Here is a 20,500-nt window from a genome sequence, read left to right on the forward strand (position 1 = left end):
CTTAAAAATTTAGCGTAATGCAAGGACTAATTCTCCAGTCATAATAATAATGATAACAGTGGTACTTGTTAAGAGCTTACTATGTGCCAAGCACTGTTCTAAGTGCTGGGGTAGATATAAATTAATCAGGTTGGACACAGACTCTGTCCCCCATGGGGCTCACACTGTTAATCCCCATTTTACAGATGAGATAACTGAGGCCCAGAGAAGTTAAGTGAGTTGCCCAAGGTCACACAGCAGATATGTGGTGGAGCTGGGATTAGAATTGAGGCCCAGGCCCGTGCTCTATTTAGGAGTCTGAGGTCTTGGGCCTCTTCATAGAACAAGACAAAGATGAGCTAAGTCTATTCCAGTGCTCTGTCTTGTTGATGAAGATACATCTGAACATTATCATCAATTAAGTTTAAATGGCATGACTGCCACGGTAAATATTATCTAATGCACCAATGATGTAATTCCATGTTTCCTTTAGGGTGTTACGTTTAGGGTTGAAAATAACGATCTGGTAATTGCCCGAATTCTTCATGGAGGAATGATAGATCGACAAGGTCTTCTTCATGTGGGAGATATCATTAAGGAAGTCAATGGCCATGAAGTTGGAAACAATCCAAAGGAATTACAGGAACTACTGAAAAGTATCAGTGGCAGCGTCACACTGAAAATTCTCCCAAGCTATAGAGATACCATTATCCCTCAGCAGGTGAGTAATTTCACTCATTAAATCATTTGGTAGACCGTCGGTGGCTATACTTAAGTAAAATGAGTAATAAAGTGAAACTTTGAGGGAATTTCCCCGGGGTGGGTTTTTTTTTTTTAAATGGTTAAGGAGCAAAAATTTTGTAAGATATTTTTGAGGTACTTTAACGAAGCTAGAAAGACATTGCTCTAATGAGCTTCTGCCCCTTTTTTGTCAATCCTCTCCCCCTTCCCCCAGTTCCTGCCACACTCCCAATCGCCCCATGCCCTCACCATAAACTTTATGTCATCACTTCATGGATTTTTTTCTGAAACACGCCCTTTCTTTCCCAATGGAAAGGAAACCCATTCAGCGGATCCCATTCATCCACGCCCAGAGCTGCCAATCCTACATAAGCTCCTTGGAGATAAGCCTAATCCCATAGCTACTTTACCAGCTATTGGCAGCAGGCTATTTTGAGAACCAGAAAACTCAGGATTCAGGCCAGGCCCAACAAGCCTGGGACCAGGAAAGTATTTTAGATTTTGATGTAAAAACATTCACTTCCCCATCTGAGGAACTGGAAGGTCCCTTCACTTTCCAGTGAGCCCCTGTCGTAAAGGGATGGGCAACCTTGAATCCTCTCCCTTTTCCTAGCTCTCTGAAATTCAAACTCAGCCCAGCGCCCCAGGCTAGTGACTTCAGGGTGGCCATCTCTATCGGAGAGAAACCTGAAGGTAGGCACAGGATGGGGAAAAGCGTTTTCTTTCTCACTGATAATCTTCAGACCTTTCCAAATATTTGTCCCAGTCATCTAATGAAGGAAAGGGAGGGAGAGTAGTAATCATCATCAATCGTATTTATTGAGCGCTTACTGTGTGCAGAGCACTGTACTAAGCGCTTGGGAAGTACAAGTTGGCAACAATGATTCTTTGCAGACCATGCATCTGTAATGTTTCCATATTTCTCTCAAAGGAAAGCACACCAGATTGATAGCCTGCTCCCTAATTACTTTTCTGGAAAAAAAATTCTACATCTTGAGCAGTTGCCCCTGTGACTGTGTCATGTAACAAAGATGCCTAAATAACTTTGAGAAGTGCATTTAGAAAGTCACCCAGATACCCAGATAGGTTTTGTAACTTTGAAGCAAAATTTTTTTTTTTTTACCTAAACAATGCCCTAAATGGGAAAGCACAGCAGTACCAATACCTGTCAAAAAGTATCCCTCAGTCTCACTGCCCTAGTCTCCTTTTTAAAGGTCAGAGCCTTGGGATGCATGTTTAATTTACCTTAGAATAAGTGCCAGTTGTTTGATCTCTTTCTACTCTGCCGGAAAGGAAGACACCACAGGCCCAGATTAATGTCTTTGGGTGGTGGGTGCCATTCGACTCGGGGCACGTGTCTGTCCATCGAATGCTGCTTTCTTGGGAGGGAAGGATTCCTAGAGAAGAGCTGGAATTCTGCAGCCCCAGCCCTCTTTCCCCCTGTCCACTCTTCTGCTCCTTTCCACACTCCTCTGGCCCCTTGCTACCACCGTGGGCCATCTTTAGGCCCCGTGACCCCCCGCTTGCAGTTGAGCAGACAGTTGATTGGTGGATTGAGCAGTAGCATGGGCCAGGAGTTGTGCTTTGTTCTAATTGGTAATCCTGGTCTCTTTATATAATCGGAAAATATATATTTTTAGAGTTGCATCAGTATGGAGACGCCTCCAGCACAAGTTTATCAGGTACGATGTTCACCCAGGCCCTCCCGCCGGTACTTCGTTTCCGTGTTCCTACCCCCAAGTGTAATAGATTAAAAGAGTACCGAACTGCGACATTTAACCGACTCATTAATTTTTAAAAATGTAAACACTTTGAAGATTTTTATACCAGGAAAATATATGTGAGGTGACTGCTATTTTTAGTGGTTTTTCAATTTACCGCATTAATATTTTAAATTTAATAGCACAATCCATTTTGTGCTGGCCAATTTAGCATTGTTTTTGATTTCTTTTTTAGCATAAGCTTTAGAGGGATTTTTATGAGTTACCAAATTAATTGTAATATGAAAATATTCATGTTTTTGAGAATTTTCAACTCATATTTTTTCAGGGTTAGACATAGGGAGTGATAATTACCTTTTGTAACTGATTCTAACACTGATATCGATTATGTCCTGTCTTATTAAAATTAATCAAAACTAAATAATGCCAATAGAACTGGGATGAAGTAAGCAAAAAGGGTTTTGGCAGGCCTTCAAGAAAGAAGCCAGTTGAATTTGTATGTAGTTTACACATACCATTATTAAGACTTTTTCGGACTAAATTTCACCCCAATTATCTGGATCTCAGGAAGTAAGGGAGCTTTCCATCTAAACAGGGCTTTGGCTTTTCGTCTTTGAGACTAAAATGAGTTTTTTTTAGCCAGGAATTATCCAGATGCCAACCAATTGTTGGGTTAGCACAGGTCAAGTGAAGTGGAGGACTGAGCAATCATGTGATCCATTTACTCTGTGTAGAAAACCCAACCAATACAATCTACTTTGTGGTATGAATTATCCTGTAAAACAATCTACTTTGTGGTATGAATTATCCTGTGGGGTACCTACTCAGTGCAGTTTAACTAGAAAACAGTGAATGTCGGTAGTATTTTGACCTGGACTCTTTTGGCCATCAAAACCAATTCAGGGAAAAAAATAAATTGAAATGAAAGTGTGGATATAAAAACTTGAATTAGGTAAAAATGTTGGTTTTAGTAATTACTTCCAAGATTGATAGAGGCTATTTGAAAAGTAGAAATAATTTTGAAGAACAAATTATGTCTCAGACCAATACTCATTGAGTCTTATTTTCTTTGAACCCAGCGATATAATTTAAACGAGCTTCTAATGTTCTGATGAACTTCATTACTGTTTCTCTTAAATGTGGTTTGGGATTACATTTTCAGATTTTCAGTGTGAAAATAATCAATGGTTGAATCATTCAACCAAGAAATTCAGTACTCCCTTTAGATTTCATAATTGCAAAGAACTTTTTCCACAAATGACCTGAATCAGTGGTGCTTTTCCTGTCGTCCTTACGTAGGCAAACTGACATTGTCTTGGTAGGACATTGCCCAATGATTTAGACCAGTAAAAATCTGTGGGTAGAAAAATTACAATTATTGTTTGTAATGGTATTTAAGCGCTACTATGTGCCAGGCACTGTATTAATTACCAAAAAATTATTTTTCTGAAGAAGGGAATCAGACATCTCTCAAAACCTTCAATGTCCCCTTATTTCCCTTGTATATTAGTAGAAGATTCAGAGAAGCAGCATGACATAAGAGAGCACAGGCTTGGGAGTCACCATTTCTTTGCTATGTGACTTTGGGCAAGTCACTTCCCTTCTCTGTGCCTCAGTTATCTCATCTGTAAAATGGGGATTGAGACTGTAAGCCCCATGTGGGACAGGAACGTGTCCAACTGATTTGCCTGTCTCAACCTCAGTGCTTAGTACAGTCCCCTGGCATGTAGTAAGCACTTAACAAATACCACAATTATTATTGTTATTATTCAGAGATGTGTCCAACTGATTTGCTTGCCTCAGCCTCAGTGCTTAGTACAGTCCCCTGGCATGTAGTAAGCACTTAAATACCACAGTTATTATTATTGTTATTATTTTAGTCAGTGTCAGTCAATCGTATTTATTGAGTGTAAAGTAATGTCTAGCAGGGGAGGGGGAGGAGAGAGGCACAGGCCTTGTAAATCATAAGGTCAGCTCTGTCCATCTCCAGAGGCCCTGTGTTTAAAATCACTTTCAAGTTTATGTATTGGTGTGCAGAATTAGTCAGCATAGAAAAATAAAATTTTGAGCGCTGGTTGGCAATCACGCAAGAAGAAGGAAGAAAATGAGGAAGGATTGTAGATAGAGGGGACGCCAAGGCACTTCTTATGGCTTACTTGGTTTCAGAAGCTATTCCTTTGACAGAACGGTGGGGTTGCAGCTTCCTTTCAGGCTCTGTGGTACTCCATCAGCCAAAGTGCTCTTTAAATCTTCTCCAAACAACTGCATTTTACTTGCTGATGGCAAAGTGGTAACCATTAGCAAAGCTTTATGTGCGCATATCCAGCTAAATTACTAACCACCCTGTTAATACCTACTAAATAATTGGACTAAAATTTTCGGAGTACAGTGGCACTGATTTGTACAACTGTAGTGTGTTCCACTTTGCCGTGTCTTTTAGGTATTTGTGAAGTGTCATTTCGATTATAATCCGTACAATGATAACCTGATACCCTGCAAAGAGGCAGGATTGACCTTTTCTAAAGGGGAAATTCTTCAGATTGTAAACCGGGAAGACTCCAATTGGTGGCAGGTATGTGCAACTCTCAAAATTTCATTAGAATTTATTAATTCTGGTATTTTTCATTTTGTATCTAGTCCCATAAGGTGTTTAGGAGAGAACTTTTATTCATTCTACTTCCTTCCATCGTGCCAGTGATGCGCGGGGCAAATGATTAGGAACAAGGTTCTAGAAGCAGCTGCTCACAGCAAACCAAAGATCTGGCGGGTATCCTGAGATGGCTGGGAGGCTCTCATGCCTCAGGGCCCACCATTCCTTGCACTAAGAGCTGACATGATAATATTTATTTTCTCCTGGTATTTGTTAAGTATTTGTTGAGCGAGTACAACCAGGCACTGTACTAAGCGCTGGGGTCAATGCAAGCTAATCGGGTTGGGCATAGTCCCCCATCCCACGTAGGGGTCACAGTTTTAATTCCCATTTTACACATGAAGTGTACACATGAAGGCGCAAAGAAGTTAAATGACTTGCCCTAGGTCACATAGACAAATAGAGGAGCTGGGTTAGAACCCAGGTCCTTCTGATTCCCAGCCCCATGCTCTGACCACTGTGTCACACTGCTTCACTTGCCGTTCGACTCTCTCAGTGTAACATGTCGTGTCTTCTTCGTGTTCGGCATCTTTCCATGAGGCAATTCTGCCTAAATATCTGCCAGGCAGGGCCAGGGAGAAGTGGACCAGCAGGACAACTGCCTTGGCACCCAAACACCCCCAAATTGCTTCCTTTATCCTCAACCTGGTCTCGCACCCACTCGGCAGTTCTCATGTAGAGTGGAAGGAACTCTAACCCAGCCTTAGGGCTTCCTTGGGATTTCCTGTCCAACCAGTAGTGATGTGGCAGTTCTCTATAAGATCTCTGAAGGAACTGCTTGTTTGGACACAAGCCCTTTAAATGCTGCTTCCTCTGCAGACTCTGAAGTACCCCCAGCCTACTTTGGGGGGAAATGGAGAGGGAGATGATTTCAAGGGACTGGTAGAAAGAGCGCATCAGCGGGAGACAGGAGTCCTGAGCTCTAGTCCCAGCTCTGCTATGGGCTTGCTGGGTGGGTGACCTGGGGCAAGTCAATTTCTCTGTGACTCAGTTTCCTCATCTGTAAAATAGGACTTATTATCCCTCTCTGTTAAACTGAGAGCCCCATGCAGGACAGGGACAGGATCTGATTTTCTTGTACCTCCCCACTAGTGTTCTGCCCATAGTATTTGCTCAACAAATAACCTTACAACCCATTTAGAAACCTCCTTCTTTGAATGTCTGCTACCTGTTGGATCTCCTGTGCCGTGGAAACGGAGCTCTGTGGCCCCTATCTCAGGGCTCTGATGCCATTCTAGGGCTATGGCAGTAGCGGTCCCTCCCTCACGCCTCCTCTCCTTCCCAGGAAGGATCCTGCAGGAGGAAAATGTGGGGGAAGCAATGGGGCAAACCCTCAAGGTAGGTCTGAGGAAGCCAAGATCCAAAATGCCACCCAGCGGGTTTTAAGATGGGTGGGTAATGAGAAGGGGAGTTGATGAAAGGTCGTAGGCAACAATTTTGGTTAGGTTGTAGCACGATGACACATAAGAGAAGGCCAGGTTAGGAATCGGGATTCAGAGGAAAGCCTTAGCGGTTTAATTTTGAGGGATGGCATGAACCTTTTTTCATATCTTTCTGTGACTGACCAAATTCTTCACTGAAAACGTGGAGGTGTTTTATCGAGGTCCGACTGAAAGTTGAGAGACCTTTTCATACATCACTCCAAGCAGTGATTGGGTGCTTTAACTGGTGGCGACGTGGAAATCCCCTTTCTAAAGCACTTGTGTTTTTGACAGGCTGCTATTTGTCCTGATTACTGGCAAAGAGCTTCGAGCTTCTGTCGCTGAGTTTTAAAATTCTTCAATTTGATTGCAGGCTAGCCATGTGAAAGAGGGAGGAAGCGCTGGTCTCATTCCAAGCCAGTTCCTGGAAGAGAAGAGAAAGGCATTTGTCAGAAGAGACTGGGACAATTCAGGTGAAGTGTTCCATCAGTAAGGTGCAAGTAATACCTTGGGATCATCATGCTTTGCTTTTTCACCCGGACACACACACAAAAAATCCAAGAACCCCGAGTTCTTCTACATAGTCAACATTTTCAGCCTGTTTTTGTGTTTCCTGTTACAAGATCCCTTTCCCCACGTGCTGGTGAATTGCTAAAACAAAGGCGAAAATTGGCCAGTGCCTACTATCCGTCTAAATCTGCTTAAATCTGATTATCCGATTTTTCTTTTTAACATGGCAGTCTTTATTGTGAGGTGTACGCATTTAAAACATTAGAGAAGGATCCAATCAATCGTATTTATTGAGCGCTTACTGTGTGCAGAGCACTGTACTAAGCGCTTGGGAAGTACAAGTTGGCAACATATAGAGACAGTCCCTGCCCAACAGTGGGCTCACAGTCTAGATCCAGTAAGCCACATCAGTGATAATGGTCTAATTGTTGAACTATGTTCCTGGTCTTCTTCAGGACCCTTCTGTGGGACTATAAGCAGCAAAAAAAAGAAAAAGATGATGTACCTCACAACCCGAAATGCAGGTATTTTATGTTCTAATATGTTAGCCGTCTAAGTGAAATTTTTGTCAGTATTTATTGATCTTCTATAGTGTGCAGATAATAATAATAATAATAATGGTATTTGTTAAGCGCTATGTGCGAAGCACTGTTCTAAGCGCTGGGGGGGATACAAGGTGATCAGGTCCCACGTGGGGCTTACAGTCTTAATCCCCATTTTACAGATGAGGGAACTGAGGCACAGAGAAGTGAAGTGGCTTGCCCAAGGTCACACAGCTGACAAGTGACGGAGCTGGGATTCGAACCCACTACCTCCCACTCCCAAGCCCGGGCTCTTTCCACTGAGCCACGCTGCTTCTTACTGAAGCAGATCACTGAATTAGGTGCTTAGTAGGGTGTTTCTTGAAATAAAAGGCAGGGTCCCCCCTACCCTGGAAGAGTTTCAAATCTAACTCGTGCACAATCCAATATTAGCCTGGTACTATTAGCTGAGTGATTCTGAAGTAATCATTCCCAAGCACTTAGTACAGTGCTTTGCCAACAGTAAGTGCTCAATAAATACGATTGAATGAATCTGCTTGCAGATTTTTTTTAATTTATTGTTCACATGTAGCAATAAGCAACAGAGTAATAATTTGAAATTAACTATGTCTAGAAAAGCAACATGTCCTAGAAGAAAGAGCCTGGGAGTCAGGAGCAAGCTGCATTGTAAGTCCAGCTCCAGCACTTGGGCAAGTCACTTCCCTGTGCCTCAGTTTCCTCATCTGTAAAATGAGGATTAAGTAACTGTTTTCCCTTCCCCTTAGACAACAAGACTCATAGGACAGAGATTGTGTCCAATCTGCTTATGTTGTATCTACTCCCGTCACTTAGTACAGTGCTTGGTACATAATAATCAATCAATCGTATTTATTGAGTGCTTACTGTGTGCAGAGCACTGTACTAAGCGCTTGGGAAGTACAAGTAAACACAACAAATAATAACAAATAATAAACACTTAACAAATACAAGTTATTCTTGTTGCATCAAGAAGTCAAGGAAAATCTTTAGAGAAAAATAATTAAAGGAAGAGACACACTTGAAAAGTTTTTGTGACTTATTTCAGTTTCCTGTAAAGAATTCTATTTCCAGGCTGTTCACATTATTGTTTTAAAACTCTAAGCAATAAGAAGGAATGTCACTGAAGTTAATATCTGTTTAATGACACTGGACAAGAAAGCAACCAACTCCAACAGTTATTTCTGTAGTGTACTGTAAATGGATAAAAATTGAACCGATTTTGACGTTTTTTCCGTTTTCTTTTTCTAGAATTTGACCGCCATGAAATCCAGATATATGAGGAGGTGGCCAAAATGCCTCCCTTTCAGCGAAAGACATTAGTTTTGATAGGGGCCCAGGGTGTGGGTCGAAGAAGCTTGAAAAACAGATTCATAGTATTGAATCCCACTAGGTTTGGAACTACAGTGCCATGTAAGTTGTTAGCGCTTCCGCCGGTGTGGGTGTTCAAGAATGAAAACAGAGAATTTTAAAAATAAAAAAAATGAAATCGTAGTGACGCGACCCATGTTTAAACAGCTACGGCCTCGCTGCTTCTGTGTCCCCAGTCCCAGCTGATCTGACCTAGCATAGTGTGAGGGAAAAGTTAGAGAATTTAGAAGATGGAAGGGTTTCAGTGGTTATGGACAAATGTCCACGGTGAGTTATTTTAAGGAAACATTAGGAGTGCCAGAAAGTGTAACTTTTGCTCTGAGAGTAGACACTGGGAGAATAACCATCACACTATTCCTGTCTTTTGATGATGATGATGATGATGATGATGGTATTTGCTAAGCCCTTACTATGTGTCAAGCCCTTGTATTTGAATTGTACTTTCCAAGGGCTTAGTACAGTGCTCTGCTCACAGTAAGCACTCAATAAATACGATTGAATGAATCATCAATCATCATCAATCGTATTTATTGAGCGCTTACTGTGTGCAGAGCACTGTACTAAGCGCTTGGGAAGTACAACTTGGCAACATATAGAGACAGTCCCTACCCAACAGTGGGCTCACAGTCTAAAAGATATCACAGTCTGAAAGAATGAATGAAGCACTGTTAAGCGCTGAGGTAGATACAAGCTAATTAGGTTGGACACAGTCCCTGTCCCACATGGGGCTCACAATCTTAGTCCCCATTTTACAGAGGAGGTAACTGAGGAACAGAGAAGTGCAGTGACTCGCTCAAGGTCACACGGCAGAGCCGGAATTAGAACCCAGGTCCTCTTGACCCCCAAACCCGGGCTCTGTCCATTAGGCCACGCAGTTTGCATACGTGGTTGAGTGGACCATTGGTCTGACCTGAATGCCATTCCTCCTTTTGTGTGCTTTTCAACTCATTGCCTGGTAGGTAACTTAAAGTCTGCCCCATTGCTAAATCCATTAATATAAAGGCCCAGCATGTTTAGACAAATGCAGCCGAAGCGTAGGTTTCTGAATGTCTGTTACGATGATGAGTCTCCTGTCAAGAATGATGGAGGAGCTTCAATCCTAAGAACCCGTATGAAGGGATTTCTTCTAGCGACAGTGGCTTTTGCAGCGTTACTTGCTCCTTCTCGTCCCTGCCTGTCATAGTCCCGCTGGAACGCGTAATGAGCGAGTAGACAGGCAGAGGTGCGGCACGTTGACAAGGGCATGTAAAGTCGTTAACGGCTGAAGTGAGTATCAGCTTGGGCCTAATGGGAAGAACACAGGCCCGTGAGTCAGGTGGACCTGGGTTCTAATCCGGCTCTACCAATTACTTGTGTGACCTTGGGCCAGTCACTTCTCTGTGCCTCAGTTTCCTCAACTGTAAAATGGAGATACCTGTTCTCCCCCCCTACTTTAGACTGTGAGCCGCATGTGGGACAGAGACTGTGTCCATCCTAATTAACTTGCATCTATCGCAGAGCTTAGGACAGTGTTTGACACGTATGCGTTTAACAAATACCGTTAAAAAAAAAAAACGCGCACAGCAAGTGCTGATCCTGAGTGATGGGGCCACAGAGCCACAGGCTACTGCAACCCTCATCATCCTCGTTAGCCAGCTATTTTGCAGGATTCTTGGAACGAATGCTGCAGCCGATTCCTCGATCGGAAGATGTCACCGCAAAAAGTAGGCAATCCTCAGCAAGCGTTCCCACACGCGCATTATATTAAGCGGTGGAATAATGTGTGTTACAATGATTGTGGGCTCCGGAATGTCTATGTGGGCAAGAATGAAATTTCAACCAAAAAAACCTGCATTTCTAAAATTAATTTCGGAGAGACAGATCAGAGCACGTATTTGAGGGCTGGGAATCACCTCGGGTGTTAGCCCATATTCTTTGGTAATAATTACAGAAGCCGTGGGAAGCACACTTTCAAAAATGAAAGCCCAGCACAGCCTCTGAAAGAAATAAGACAACATTTGTAGTGCTTTATAGAGCCATGAGGGGTAAAATATAAGACCGTCTCTGCTATGCTGTCTGGGAACAAGGCCAGAAAGTTACATGTAGGGGTCCGGCTCGATGTAATTATAGGATTACTAAAGGAGATGGTTAAATTTTTTTTAACCTTCCTGAAGATTTGGTCTCATTTTGGGGGTTTGACTGCTCTGAAATTGTTAACCCTTAAAAGTTTCTGAGATTGACTGCATTTCTTCATTTCAACCCATCTGACCATTTTTAAAATGTCAACTATGGGAGTTCTCACTCTCTCACACTCGGTCTTGCTTCCCTCCTGTTCTAGAACAAATGCGTTTGGCAATCACTCGGACTCTCTTAAGGTGACAAGAATATATTCTCCAAATTGGTACATAGACCAAAATGCTAGGCTTCTGGCAATATTTAAAAGGGCATCAATAACATTAGAATCTAAAATACATTTTAGTCGGAAAATGATAGGGTTAGCCTGGGAGATTTTGTTTTCCAATCCACATTTAGAATCTTTATACTTGTTTGTTTTTTGTGAAAACCATTCCATTTAGTTACTTCACGGAAACCAAGGGAAGATGAGAAAGATGGCCAGGCATATAAATTTGTGTCCCGAGCTGAAATGGAGACAGATGTAAAAGCCGGCAGGTACCTAGAACATGGGGAGTATGAAGGAAACCTGTATGGCACTAAGATAGACTCCATTCTTGAAGTGGTTCAGACGGGAAGAACCTGCATTCTTGATGTAAACCCACAGGTAAATGCTATCCATAAACATTTTTCAGAGTTTAAAAGTTCATTTCAAAATTACTGAAGCTTTGGGATGCCCTGGGTAATTTTATTAGTGGTTTGTTCCCTTGCCTGGCAGGTACCACTTTGCAATATAAAGATTTATTTCAGTGCTTTGGTTAACTGCTAAATTGCTTTCTTTTCAATTGATGGAGCCCTGGGAGGGATGCAGATAGTGAGATTAAAGGAATGGTTAATCTTTCCCTTGCCTAGTTTTAGGGTTTCCAGATGTAAATAGTGACACCAATACATTATAGGGATTTTCATCCTATCTCTGACCTAGAGACCAGTGGGTTGTTGTGAAGAGGGCAGATAATTTCAAAGGATGAGGGGGATAGTCACTAGTCTAGACAGGAAAACTCAAGAAGGGTATTTTTCAGGTTAGGCGAGGGAAAGTCCCGGGGGGTTCTAATTCTTACAGAAGAAAACGTTCAGGCGGTGTTACGTTTTCAGGCACTTGTCCGATTCATTTCATTTTTTGCCGATTTAAGTTTCTGGGACTGTATTATGTGGTTCAGTCTAGCCCTTTTTGATTCCAGGCTCTAAAAGTATTGAGAACATCAGAGTTTATGCCATACGTGGTATTTATTGCTGCTCCGGAATTGGAGACATTGCGTGCCATGCACAAGGCAGTGGTTGATGCTGGAATAACCACCAAGCTTCTAACGGTGAGCAATTCTTTTTGAAAGGTGCGGCCTGATTTTCATCTTGGGTCTAAGGAATATTTTTCTTTTGGATGGCATCTTCCTAAAGTCCATCTAAGCATTAATAGGTAATATTTTAGGACTGCATGCTTTAGATTGATCATGGAAAGCAAGCACCTGCAGTAGAAACAACTGAAACATCCCAGGCTGTGTAAATGTGCACATCCTTTGTATTTTTGAGCGTGGCATTGTTTTATCCATATAAAGTCCCTTCTACATTACACATGCAGGTCATCCCTTACTCCGTCGCATTTGATTTTTGCAGCCCCTAGCACTGGTTTCGGTTGTGCTGCCTGTTTCATGGTCTCTCTGAGCCTGTACCTTCCTGTTATTGAGAATATTTTCATTGAAGTCATTATAGTAGTGGTAAAAATATTCAACTATCCTCTCTACATGAATGATTCCCAAATTATCTCTTCAGCCCTGACCTTCAGTCCTTCTCTTCAGCCTCACATTTCCTCCTACCTTCAGGACATCTCTCTCTGGGTGTTCCACCAGCACCTTATACTAAATATGTCCAAAACAGAACTCCTCATCTTCCCACTGAAACCTTCCCCCCAACCCTCCCCATCTTTCTCATCACCGTAGACAACACCACCATCCTCCCTCTCGAAGAATCCCGTAACCATGGCATTATCCTTGACTCGTCTATTTCATTCAACCCGTCACCAAATCTTGTCAGTTCTACCTTCATGCTATCACCAAAATCCACCGTTTTCTCTCCAGCCAAATTGCTACTATGCCGATCCAAGCACCTTGACTATTGCATCAGCCTCTTCCCCGAGAAACCTGCCTCTTGTCTCTCCCTACTCTAGGGCATATTTCATTCTGCTGCCTGGATCACTTGTCTAAAAAAATGCTTCCGTCCTTGGCTTCCCACTCCTTCAAGCCCTCCAGTGGTTGCCCATTCACCCCCATATCAAACAGAAACTCCTGACCCTTGGCTCTAAAGCAGTCAATGAGCTTTTCCCCGTCTTCCTTACTTTTCTGATTTCCTACTTCAGACCAGCCTTCCCACTTTGCTTCTCCAACAACAGCTTACTCAGGGCACCTCGTTCTCATCTATCTCAAGGCCAATCCTTTCGTCCACCTCCTTCCTCTGGCCTGGAACTCCTCCCGCCTCAATATATGACAGACTTTCACTCTTCCCACCTTCAAAGCCATATTAAACTCACTTCTCCTCCAAGAGGCCTTCCCCTACTAAGCCCTCATTTTCCCTATTCCCTTTCCCTTCTGAATCGCCTGTGCACTTGGACCTGTCCACTTTAAGCACTTGATAGTCATCCCACCCACAGTACTTACGTATATCTCTTGTCATTTATTTATATTAATGTTTATCTTCCCCTCTAGACTGTAAACTCCTTATGGGAAGGGAATGTGCCTACCAATCTGGTTTTTTTTAATGGCATTTGTTAAGCACTTACTATGGGTCAAACCCTGTTCTAAGCACTGGGGTAGATACAAGTTAATCAGTCCAGACAAGAGTCCTTGGCTCCCATGGGGCTCACAGTCAGGTAGGAAGAGAGAACAGGTATTGAACCCCCATTTTGCAGCTGTGGAAATTGAGGCATAAAGATGTTAGTAACTTGCCCGAGGTCACCCAGCAGTCAAGGTGAGGAACCCAAACCCTCTAGCTCCCAGATCCCTGCTCTACCCACTAGGTCATGTTGCTTCCCAGTTGCTTAATACAGTGCTCTGCATACAGTAAGCTATCAGTAGATACCACTGGTTGATGGGACATCCTCTGGTTACAATGCATATAGTACTGGGCTCTTGGGGAGTTCCAAACAAACAAACGATACACTCCCCACCCAACAGTCCAAAACATTGACTAGAGCAGTTAGTTACAACCTTTATTAAGCATTTACAATAGCTACGTAGTAGGACAGATACAAGGATATCAGGTCAAACACAGTTGCTGTTCCACACGTGGCTTATAATCTATCTTTACATTTCCATGCCTTAGTTTTGTAATCTGTAAAATTAGAGTGTGATTTGCCCAAGATGACAAACACAGCAGGCCAGTAGCAGAACAGAGGGCTCCTGCCTCCCCTTTTTAACAAAGACCAACATCCCAATGAGGCACATTACAAAAATGTGCAGCTTCTACCCTCTCTACTTTGGCATCTGAGTCACCTAGAGTATTGTGTACATTTTCGCAGTGGGCATTAGGTGTAGAAGTGCCCACTGAGAAATAGCTTGGCCCAGTGGATAGAGAACAACAGGCTTGGGAGTCAGAAAGACCTGGGTTCTAATTCTGGCTCCACCTCTTGCCTGCTGGGTGACCTTGAGCAAGTCACTAAACTTCTCTGATCCTCAGTTCCCCCATCTGTAAAATGGGGATTAAGACTGTGAGCCCCATGTAGGATATGGACTGTATCCAATCTGATTCGTTTGTATCTACCCCAGCGCTTAGTACAGTGCCTGGCACATAGTAAGCACTTAACAAATACCATTTAAAAAGTTCAGTTTTTGGTATGTGTCCTTTGAGCTATGTGGTGAAATTTCAGTTTTCACTTGGAATCTTCACAATGGATTCACTTATTTAGACTAAAATCTCCATATTTCGTGTCTTAAACTTCTCCAGGATAATTAGCGAGCAGACAATGTGCAGCATGACCTCAGATGATACGATATAGCAGGGCACAGCTGGGGAGATGTAAGCTGACAGTTTTGTATGCGGCAGTCATGACTGGAGTGACTCTTAGAACAGAAATTTTACAAAGGTTCTGTTAGCAGTGGGCAGGATCTAAAACCCCACCGGTCGCTTAGCAAATCCAACAGCCCTGTAAGGGTTTGCCTTTATTCAGGCATTTTCACCTGCTCACATCCTAAAGAGCATCTTGTTCCCATCTAAATGGTGGTGCTTGTCTTCCCTTTGATATGGGTGTGTGCGACTGTGCGCACACACACACAGACTTGCATAACCTGGAATCCACATGTGTAGAGTTCATATTTGGTCAGTGGTGGATGAAATGGCAACCAAAACAATTGGATGAGGAGCAATCCATGTTGAACTTGCATCGAGAAGGTAGGAAGCCTCTCCCTGTATATGGGAGATTGTGTATAAGTAGATTGTGGGTATTCATCTCTAGGGTCAAATTGGTTATCGCAGCAGATGTACTTAAAAATCAAATCATGGGTGCAGATCCAGACCAGTCTGGGGCCAGCTGGCTTCTGCCCCACTAAATCATCAACTTCAGAAACCTCTTACGAAGCATCACTTCCTTAGATGCGTTTAGCTAGTACGAGTCATGTGCCCCAGCAGCAGTAATAAGCCTGGTTGATTCATCTTTTTAAAGAAAAATGCCCACAGAATCCCAGTTTTGCAGCACACCCACTCGGCTCGGTTTTCCCCCCAAATAAAGTGAGTCAAAGTGGTTTTCTTTTCCAGACATGGAGGAGCCCACCCTCTTAGAGGGGTTCTAGAAAAACATGCATCTGGTCTCCGTGATCTCAAGTTCTACTCTTTTGCAGAGTTTCAGGGCCATGAATCTAAAACCTGAACAGCTAATGTAAAATTGAGTTTACATTTAGTGAAACATTAAACCTGTTTTCATTGCATGTCCTGCCTTAGGGTAAGGGTTGGTTTTAATGAACACTGAATTCTATTCATCAAATACCTTGTGCGATACATCTTAAGGCCCACTTTCTTTCTGCGCTTTTGGACAGGACACTGATTTGAAGAAAACAGTTGACGAAAGTGCACGGATCCAAAGAGCATACAACCACTATTTTGATTTGATCATCATCAATGACAATCTAGACAAGGCCTTTGAGAAGCTACAGACTGCCATCGAGAAACTGAGACTGGAACCACAGTGGGTCCCAATCAGTTGGGTTTACTGAAAGATAACCAAGATATGGTCCGTAATCCACAAAACTTGTTCATAGCTGCGAGGAAAAAAAAACAAAAAAAACTTTCTATTGGGAAGAATTGGGCAGAGATGGAAAATACCTGCTGCACCCAGGCATTTTCACTCTGTTGAGTCCAATAATAGTACACGTCTGAATTTTTATATAAAATGTGGAAGGGAAAGTGTACTTAAATATGTAATTTATTTTAATTTTTCTAACTTTTTACAGATAACCTTTCTATTCATGTCACATAAGGAAATGCGTTGAAGCATTTTCTGTGTTTTGATTTAATAACTTTGTCTCTTTTCATCAAAGAAATTCTTAAATCCTTCACTTGAGAAGTTACATTGGCGTCTTACATTTTCACTGTGATAATGGATACTTGAAAAAATTTTGTACAACTGTCATTCGGTTCAGTGTTCAACTATTGAATTATCAGTAATTTTTATCAGAAGAAACACTAATTCCCGACTCGTCACCTTAATTTAATTTCTTACGGGGGCAGAATTCTCATATTTGATGTCAAGGCCAGCATGCCACCTTTGTATCACATCACCGACTTACTGTTTGCTGAATTTGGGGAGGGCGATCTCCGTGATTTTTATATGGCTGTTGATTCTAATTTACACAGATATACACTGTAGGCCTCCCACTCCCAAAAATTTATTTATTTTTTGAGGAAAGCTACAAAAAAGTGCTAAGCAATACCTTGCCCTCTTAAGAGGTGGTTTTATTGGGAACCAACCTTTTTTGTTTCTTACAGTGAGGTTCTTTTGCTGCTGGGGTTGCCACGGGGGATGGAGAATGTCTTAGAATGTCAGGTCTCTCCGAGAAACGAGACTCAGAGCAGGGTTATTCATTTTCATGTGTAAAAAATTGATCTTAAAGAAACATTTCTTTATAAAGCTTTTTACTACGATACGCTCACCCTATGTATTTTGCATCCATGTCTTCAGTTCCTGTGAAAAATTAAAGGTGGCTCATCTTTTCCATTTGGGAATATTTGTGAATGATCAAAGTGTGGTAAGAAATGTGAAATGTTGGGATAGTTGTGCTATTCGTTGTGCTGAGATCCATAATGGCTTGTGAAATTTAAAAGTTGTAAATTGCTATATATAAATAGATGCTATTTATACATTTCTGTTATATAACAATTTTTTTATGTTCAGTGACTGGAGAAAAAAAAGAATTGTAGGCTCACTGACATGGTACATATTCCTGGATTCAAATTGGTCCGTGGCCCCTTGGGGCCTTTTTGTTAGTGTAAATTCTGCTGACAATACTGTCAATTCTTCTATAATGCATGTTTTCATTACGTGTATTGACTGGAGCACTAATGGGGGATAATTCTTCTCACCACACACATCTTCTGGCTGCAGAATAATACGGGATCAAAAGAAGCAGTTTCGCGGTTGCATTAAATGTTGGTCGAGCTGTGGGCCCTTGGAGGGCAAGGAACCCAACTCTCAAGTTCCAGAAAAATTATGACTATCAGGATAATGTGGATTGTTAGGGAATGACCAGAGATGTGTTTTATGTTTTGCCAACTTGTCACATAAAAGCATCGATATCAGCTACTTGGGTAGTTTTCATGTCTTGGTAATATTTGTGTGGTGATTTGATAGGCACCAGGCTTCCCAATTGTTTGTCCACGCCAAAGTATGACCTACAAAATGCCAATACACTGGGTGTCCAATTGTACTTTTTGTGAAGAGAAATTATGGAGTTGGATGGCCTGTGCTCCTTTGAGCTTTAAAGAGGCACATGCCCACAATCAAACTCTGTTTGGAGAGTTTTAAATAATAACTTTGTGGTCTAAAAGGAAAGTTATTGCTTATGAAAATGAAAACCAAATCATGATGTATTTTTAAAATTCCACTATTTAGAAAATATAATTCAGAAATACAACTGAGAGCCCCAGTCTTTAAACACCATCAGAAACTTGACAAAGTGGACTTGTACCAATATTTCTTCCCTTCACTCAGCAACGTGGATAGGAGGAGCTGCACAGCAGTTGCTCTGTCACCTTTTACATTACCGTGCTTCGTTTCCTTTAGGGTAGCAGGGTGGACTCAGTCATTTCTACGTGGCATCCAGATGCTTTGCACATAGTAAGCGCTTAATAAATGCCATCATTATTATACCCCTCTCTCTAGGAACTTACCGTTTTCACGAGCTTTGAGGCCGCTTACGCCTCATTGGGCTCCCTCGAAACAGTGGCCGCATCAGAAGGTTTGTATCCACAAAAATATTTCCGTATTCTTGGTAGAAGTAAATTGTGTACATGATTGTTGAAAGTATGGGCCACTCAGTCGTATGATGTGCTAGAAAACAGTCTATGGATTTTTTTTGTTTTGTTACACATGACTGAATACCTACTGTGTCTACCGAGTAGACTTGTTAGTTTTTCCTTAACACATAGGAGCGATGGTTCATTTTCGTTTATTCCAGATGCCCCAGTGCTATAAACTGGGACGCAAAACCCTGAATTGCCATCCTGGTGTGAAGGTCAATTTGAAGTTGGACCTTTCACCCTGGCAGAATAACGGACCCCCGCAATCTTTAAGTCCATTTAAAAGTAGATGGCACAGAGGAGCAGTACGATATCTCAGCAGTCTGCGTCTTCCTGCTGAACAAAAATCATGAGTATGAACTTGAAACAGACTTCATAGAGGTGAGCAGAATTACCAGGCTCCTCCGTCTCATCGATGAACAGATAGAACTGAGAGCTGTAAGCAAGTTTAGCAGAAGACGGAGCAATTTGCGGTGGCATTGAGAGATCTAGAGGAGGAAGAATTGTTTGTGGCGATCACAAGTCTGAACACCTGATAATGGGGCTGGAGTTTGGGCAATGATTTTGCTGCGTGCTGCTGCTGAAATTGGAAAGAAAAACAATGCTTTTGTTGATTGAATTTGCCATCTATTCTCTGGAAAAGAAATAAGGAATGAATCATTTTTTAACGACGACTTCATTAACTAGTAAGTTCATGGTTTTAAATACTCTGGGACGAATGCATAGAAAGTATTTGGAAAGTTTTTTCATCCCCATTCTGTAAAATAGAAGTGTTTTTTCAAACTGTGGAGAAAATAAGTTTTGACCATAACTAGTGTGGTGTTCACGTGTGCCGCAACTGAGTCTAAGAGCTGCTTTATTTTAGGCACCGATGTTAATACTGCTGTTTTGCATACCAAAATGGTGAAAAACCAGTAATAATAATAATAATAATGGCATTTGTTAAGTGCTTACTATGTGCCAAGCACTGTTCTATGTGCTGGGGGAGATACAAGTTTATCAGCTTGTCCCATGTGGGGCTCACAGCCTTAATCCCCATTTTACAGATGAGATAACTGAAGCACAGAGAAGTTGTGACTTGTCCAAAGTCACACAGCTGACAAGTGGCAGAGCTGGGATTAGAACCCATGACCTCTGACTCCCAAACCCATGCTCTTTCCACTAAGCCACGCTGCTTCAGTACAAAAGCTAGTTCATTCATTCATTGTCATATTTATCATCATCAATCGTATTTATTGAGCGCTTACTATGTGCAGAGCACTGTACTAAGCGCTTGGGAAGTAGAAGTTGGAAACATATAGAGATGTTTCCTACCCAACAACGGGCTCATGGTCTAGAAGGGGGAGACAGACAATGAAACAAAACGTGGACAGGTATCAAGTCCTCAGAATAAATAGAAATAAAGCTAGATGCACATCATTAACAAAATTAATAAAATAATAAATATGTACAAGTAAAATAAATAATAATAAATAAATAACGACCTCATGGAGAGTGATCCCATTCATGTCCTCATATAATAATAATAATAATGATGGCATTTATTAAGCACTTACTATGTGCAAAGCACTGTTCTAAGTACTGGGGAGGTTACAAGGTGATCAGGTTGTCCCAGTCTTAATCCCCATTTTACATACAGATGAGGGAACTGAGGCACAGAGAAGTTAAGTGACTTGCCCAAAGTCACACAGCTGACAATTGGGGGAGCTGGGATTTGAACCCATGATCTCTGACTCCAAAGTCCGGGCTCTTTCCACTGAGCCATGCTGCTTCTCATATGACCCCATGAACTCTCTGTGACCCCATTTTTGTCCTCGGATGACCCCGCTTTCAATTCTGAATTTGAGAAAATTTTCAAAAAGCAGTTTAATGTCTCACCTCTAATGATCCAATGAACTCTGTGAC

At 42.0% G+C, this 20,500-nt stretch overlaps 1 protein-coding gene across 5 annotated transcripts in view; it reads left to right on the plus strand.

Annotated features, from left to right (window-relative positions):
• Positions 1-17,439, plus strand: part of MPP6 (membrane palmitoylated protein 6) — a 160,683-nt gene extending 143,244 nt beyond the window's left edge. For 3 of the 5 annotated variants that reach the window (XM_038760398.1, XM_038760374.1, XM_038760381.1), the window contains exons 5-13: positions 473-700; positions 2,361-2,402; positions 4,882-5,013; positions 6,886-6,985; positions 7,478-7,546; positions 8,831-8,992; positions 11,506-11,708; positions 12,280-12,408; positions 16,117-17,439. In XM_038760398.1, coding sequence (XP_038616326.1) covers positions 473-700; positions 2,361-2,402; positions 4,882-5,013; positions 6,886-6,985; positions 7,478-7,546; positions 8,831-8,992; positions 11,506-11,708; positions 12,280-12,408; positions 16,117-16,293 — 1,242 coding nt within the window. In that variant the 3' untranslated portion in view covers positions 16,294-17,439. Of the gene's footprint in view, positions 1-472; positions 701-2,360; positions 2,403-4,881; positions 5,014-6,885; positions 6,986-7,477; positions 7,547-8,830; positions 8,993-11,505; positions 11,709-12,279; positions 12,409-15,838; positions 15,884-16,116 lie in introns of those variants that run through there. The other 2 variants (XM_038760407.1, XM_038760389.1) reach the window with 2 other exon arrangements.
• The last annotated feature ends 3,061 nt before the right edge of the window (positions 17,440-20,500 follow it).

Source organism: Tachyglossus aculeatus, chromosome 2 (genome assembly GCF_015852505.1).
Source record: "Tachyglossus aculeatus isolate mTacAcu1 chromosome 2, mTacAcu1.pri, whole genome shotgun sequence".
Lineage (NCBI taxonomy): Eukaryota > Metazoa > Chordata > Mammalia > Monotremata > Tachyglossidae > Tachyglossus > Tachyglossus aculeatus.